The sequence below is a fragment of the Ochotona princeps genome, chromosome 12, assembly GCF_030435755.1.
Source record: "Ochotona princeps isolate mOchPri1 chromosome 12, mOchPri1.hap1, whole genome shotgun sequence".
Lineage (NCBI taxonomy): Eukaryota > Metazoa > Chordata > Mammalia > Lagomorpha > Ochotonidae > Ochotona > Ochotona princeps.
The window spans coordinates 12,555,786-12,561,785 of NC_080843.1; the positions used below are offsets into that span (position 1 = coordinate 12,555,786).

Sequence of the window (6,000 nt, forward strand, 5' to 3'; positions counted from 1 at the left end):
AAATTAATATGAAATTAACTTTAACCTTAAGTTTATTTAATGAAACCAAGTCTCAAAAAAGCAGCACCAGGATCTCAAAGAATAAAAACCCCTCCTAGATTAATGGTAAATGTCACCCAAGGTATAGAAATGTTACTATTTATAAGCACTTGAATTATTAAACAACCTTACTTCATGGACACCTTAATTATTTTCCATTTATTATTTTTTTCTTTTATTCTCTGTTTACTGTCAAGGTATTGTTGCTTTATATATTACTACCACTTCATCATGGACCAAGGCACTGCTCTGGTGTGAATCAATGCGTGCACTCAGATTCATATATTGAAAACCTATGCCCCAGAGGTGATGGTAAAGTAGATGGGCCCCTCTGAGGGTGATTAGGTCAAGAGGGAAGAGCCCTCCAGATGGGATTATCAAAGAGGGCCCCCCACCCAAAACTTCCTTGTCCCTTCTGTGACAGGACACAGCCAGAATCTGTCATCTGTGAGTCAGGATATGGGCTCTCACCAGACAGTGGATCTACACAGGTCTCAGCCTTGAACTTAGTAGCTTCCAGAATTGTGAGAGATAAATTACTATTGTTCATGAAACATTCAGTTTACAGTATTTTTTCGTATCTTGAATAGACACACACATTTTTATGAGCAAGAAGTCTAAAGCTTTGATCAAACGGCTCCCGTCTGCCCCCTGCATGTGCAGAAACTCACAGAAGACTCCTTCTTTAGAAGATCCCATTCTGATCCCCTTTCCTTTAGAAAACTCCATTGGGTCTATTCATATGAAATTCCTAAAAAGGGAGGAGGCAGAGGTAGAGGTGAAGGAGTTGGGAAGGTAGAGAGAGGGTCCACCCTCTTTACAGGGAGCTGGGCATTACTTGTTAGCTGAATTGCAGATCAGTGTTTCACTCCACTGAACTCCTGGCACCTTTACGTGGATTGTGTGATCATTCGAGGTCATTCAAACCTGTGTAAACCCAGCAGCAGATAAGATTACAGTCAGGAACACAGAAAGCCAGTCAAGGTGACAGATGCAGGGAGGGGCAAGGGCCTAATCTGATGAGTACAGAGCACAGAGGGGCCTTTCATGGCTGTAAGACTTTCCTGACTTTCTACAACCAAATGGGGAAGCTGGAGAAGCTCTGGGATTGAAATGCAGGCTCAAAGATACTCTCACAGGGACTGTTGAGTCCATGAGGAGAAAACTCTACTGAGGAGGCTCAGAGTATCTTACTGCTAAAGTTAAGGTCTCACAGCTAGCAAAAAAAAAAAAAAAAAAAAAAAAAAAATTGCTGTTTTTAACCGGGTCTTTATATCTTTTTTAATCATGGTGATAGAATGTTAAGCCTGTGATTACACAGTAGATTGAAATTGAATTTTTGCAAAAATTAAAGAATAAAAGGAAGGAAGGAAAAGTGTTGAGGGAGGGGAGGAGGGGTACAACTCTGTTTATCTTCTTAGATAAACTTAAGAAATCTGTCCTCCTTATATTATTACAAATAAATGGAAAAAGAAAGAGCCAGAATTGGAAGTTCGGTCTGCTAACTTTTGGTAACTCACTTCCCCAATTCATCATGCTCCAGCCTTCCTCTGCAAATACAATTTTACCCTCATTTTAAGCTCTCTTTAATCTCATCTATTGTTCTATTCATTCCGTCATTTGTGCTAAACTCTGGAGCCCTCTACATGCCAGCAGCACAAGGTAAACAAAAATGATCAAGTCCCTGTCCCAAAGCAACCTTAATTTGGTTTCTGTCACTCCTTGTTGCAATATAATAGCTCCTTTTCCTAAGAGACATGCTTTACTTTCATCGTTAAATATCCCTCCCAACACTGATGTGAGGAAAAGTCCCGAACACAGCAAAAACAAGGCACAGCCCACAGCTGACTTTGGATCTAAAGACGGTGAATCAGTTCTGAATGAAGATGCTTGATTTTCAACTCAGTAAGGACAGACTTGCAGTAAGTCCCTCTGCAGTAGAACACTATGTTTTTCCTAAATGTAAATAGTCCTTGCCCTAAAAGCTGCCTGGTCAAATCAAATGTTGAAAGGGGTGTAGTCACTGTTAGTCCAAATGATTTCATTGTTAGAAACCGCCTCTCCTGAGCATCCAAGAGGATTAGATACGAGGATGTGTGAGCCTAGTGGTGGAGTTATGTAACCACAAGGGGCGGGGCGGGGTCTGGGGGCACAATCCAATCTGACAGTTTAGAAAGGCTTTCTGCTTTTCTTTCTTAGAGGAGACCTAATCTGTCCTAAGCCTAAGAAGATTTGTCCTAAACTGGCCATACAGGCTGGAAGTAGTTCATTATTTAGCAGCTAATTTAACCATTTGTATTCCTCACTGGAGTCTGAGTGCTTTTCCCATTTGTGATCACTGAAGTGTTCCAGAACGCGCTGGCACCATCCCTTTCCCCATGTTGCCATTGCTGTTTTCAAGCAGAAATCGAGAAACAGCAATCGGCAGTGTTAGCAATGACTTCATGAGAATAAGAAAACTCGAATTTGTGAGTCCTCACTGCCCTTTGAAATATCAACCTGCGTTTCTGGGGCTGAAAGTAGACTTTTGCGGAAAACTGTCTTTCTCGTTAATATTTTGCTTCAGCATGAACAAAACAGCTTAGTTTTGTGTGTGCTGATGGAAGCTTTGTCCGTAGACAAGACTCCTCCAACCACCTCTCCAGAGGTCTGCAGTAGATACAGAATATATTGCTTTAAAAACCAAGACGCAAAACCAACTTTCAAAATAGTTCAGGGGCAGATGATTACTTGAGCCACTATTGACACTATTTAGTAATAAAATCTGTGTGTGTTTTTAAAGATGAATTAGGTGAGGCCGCTGTAGCAGTCGGTCAGAAATCTGTTCCTTAGCGTATTTTGGGAGCTCAGGATGAGTAGCTTTCCTTAATCACTGGGGTTCCTTCAGGAATATGAAATGAAGCACAAGAAGACAAAATAAGGTCTTAAAAGACAAGCCCAGTTGTGAACAATGAAACAGACTTATCTGACAGGCCACACCTTCCACTTGCTGCCCAAGGTGGGAATGGAGCAAGAATGACTACTCCAGGCAAGCAGAATGACACGTTGTCTGCACAGACACCTTCTCTTCCCTTACAGGTGTCACTGTTTCTGGAGAAATGTTCAATAGTGCAAGGAGCAGTTTGGAAATGCCTCCAGATAAGTTTAGAAGTTGGGGCTGAAGAGGGATAGAAAATTGATGTTTCAAATGGGTATCCAGGAAAGGGCATGCTGTTCGAGGGCCTACCTAGTGTGTCAAAGCTTGAACACTTCCGTTGCTTGTCATTAGTGATTTCCTGGCTTTAGCTAAGTGTTCTCTCTTTATCCTTTGGCACTCACTGTGGACTAATGACATGCACACTTGACACAAAATCTCATAAAATATTATGCTTTAGTAACTTCCTAGTTAAATTTTTATTGTGTTTTCTTTATAGGGGCCAAGGTACAGTTTTTGCCATTTGGTTGTGAAAAATCTCTTATTTTATCAAAAAAAATAGGGGTTATTTTTCACAAAACAAACCCATGACTTATGGCAGACTTATGAACAAATCCATTGTGCAGAAAGTACAAGAAAACAGCTATTCTTAATAATGACATTAAGGTAAATAATTATTTCCTTGAAGGTTTCCTGAGGTTGAAAATGTCTTTTAAAGATCTAAATGTATTTGTTTATATATATGATATATGATATGTATATATGCTAAGACAGGTGTACCTGTAATTCAGTTTTCAATATGCATAAAGATGAATGTTTGGTCAAGAATGAAAATGAATAAACAAAACCCCAATGTCCTCCAAAAATAGAAGCCTTGCCCTCACTCAGTACTCTCTTTCTTGTCACTGTAAGTGAAGGTGTACGAGTCGGGTGAGACAAGCATTTAGGATAACAGGCAGAGAGAGCTTAAACAATAACGCTTCCAACAAAGGAAGATAACTCATTCAGATCCCTCCACCACTCAACGGGAACTGAAACTAGCTTTTCAAATAAGTCCATCACTTTCTATGTTTTGCTCTGGAGGGTGCTATTCACAATGAGTATTTCTGACAGGTCTGCAAAGGCATTCTTAACTTCCCCTTGTCAAATAAAATGAACAATCACACCTTTGCAACTAACATCCATCCACCGCATCCATCCTAAGCCAATCTTGCTATTTTCAGCACTCTGTCTCCTCAAGGACAGCAGTCACCTGCATGCAGAGACGCCAGCACGGTGCGGGGCTGGTGCGGGGCTGGTGCGGGGCTGGTGGGGGAGAGAGGAGCAGTGTCTGGTGGGGAGGAGCCACCATTTTCTTTCTGCTCCAAACAAAGCCATTATATTTACCTTCTACTTTGAAGATAGTAAAATGTGGTCGGCAATGGAAGGAGCCCAGGGCGTTACCCGCGCAGTTCATCCACAGACCCTGGTAAACCCACGTGGCTGTTATCACCGACGATGCTCGGGTGGTTACTTTCCACTCATTGGAGATGACGGCTGCAACAAGAGCTCCAAACCCTCCAATTCCAAACACCAGAGCCGGGATCTGTGCCCTGGACATGTTGCTCAGCCTCCTCGGGGGACACTGTCCAGCTGGAGTGCTTAGGCGGTCTAGGCATGCAGCAGACACAAACCACGGTGACTGGTGTCACAGCAAGCAGATGGGAGCAGGTGACTATATTTCATGCTTGGATGACCACACGAAGCACAGGACAAAGTTTGACTCTCCAGTGGCATCTAAAACAAGCCCAATATCTTTCCAATTTCTTACATGGATATTTTTCTAAAAGTGCGTAGATTCATTTAAAAGGTTTTGATCTCGGATTTTTATCCAGCACCATCGTTAATGCTTAATGTCAGTCAGCCTGAAGCTTAACAGACCATGCAACTACCAAATATGACAAAGTACAAATTACAAAGTAACAGTTCGAGCTTATTTGACAAATTACCTTGGCTTTGCATGCTTTAACATAAATAGAACCATATTGTAAGTATTCTTCCATAGTTTATTTTTTAACACAATGTTATGTATATGAGATTTATCTGCGTTTAGGAATGTGGATACCTGCATTACATTGTATAGCTAAGGGTAGGCACTTAGTCTAGTGGTTAAGACCCCAATTAATATACCCAGTCTCACTTCAGAGTACCTGGTCCATTGCAGCTTTCTGCCAATGCAAGCCTGGGAAGCTTAAGCAGTTGGGTCCCCACCTCCTGCATGGGGAGCCTGGACTGAATTACTGGCTCAAAGCCTCAGCCATTGCCAGCATTTGAGGCGTGAACCAAGGGGGCGGGGTGTCTGTCTCCCTCTGTCTCTCAAAAAATATTTTAAAATTTTAAATTAAATGCAGCATTTCATTAAATGCCTAGTTGCCAAGTTTCTTGGAGATGAACAATCGTTTTTCCCTTTCCCTCCCAATAATATTAGCACAGCTGCAAACATTCCTTTGTGTTTCTACTTGTGCTCACGTGGCTTCTTCAGTATTTTTAAAATTTAATTAATTAAATTTTTAAATAATGATTGCATGGTTGATCCCGGAGGGAAGGGTCAAGGTTTGGGGAAAATTGGGTGGATTCATTGCTTGCAAATTTGCTGTTTCTTATGTTTCTGGGTTAAGGGGAGAAACAAAGGGGAAAACACAACTTTCCGTACATCCCAGGACCCGGGGATGAGGAACCACCACCTCATATCAACCCAGGGTCTCAATGTGTACTTATTCCGAGGATTCTGGCCAAGTGGTTTGGACAGTTCTGAAATGCTGTTGATTTCACCGATCCGAGGGTGATGTCACCTCCCAATGTCCATTGGCTCCATTCACCGAAATTTTTGCTGTCATCGTTTGTTTGGGGTAGTTCTCCAGTTTGTTCTCTTCTTCTGCTACAGCACCAAATGTGCTGCCATATTCTCCTTTTACAACAGGGCCTGTGTCCGCTGCGCCACCTTTTTCATTAAGTAGGGCATGTTCTTGCAGGCGAGTCTAAGTAGCCAGGCCAGGTGTCCCAAGCGT

At 42.0% G+C, this 6,000-nt stretch overlaps 1 protein-coding gene across 4 annotated transcripts in view; it reads right to left on the reverse strand.

Annotated features, from left to right (window-relative positions):
* CLDN10 (claudin 10) overlaps positions 1–4,553 on the reverse strand; it is a 115,110-nt gene extending 110,557 nt beyond the window's left edge. For 2 of the 4 annotated variants that reach the window (XM_004577399.3, XM_004577397.3), the window contains exon 1: positions 4,397–4,553. In XM_004577399.3, the coding sequence (XP_004577456.1) occupies positions 4,397–4,553 (157 nt within the window). Of the gene's footprint in view, positions 1–4,339 lie in introns of all 4 variants that reach the window. The other 2 variants (XM_004577398.3, XM_004577396.3) reach the window with 1 other exon arrangement.
* Between the last annotated feature and the right edge of the window lie 1,447 nt (positions 4,554–6,000).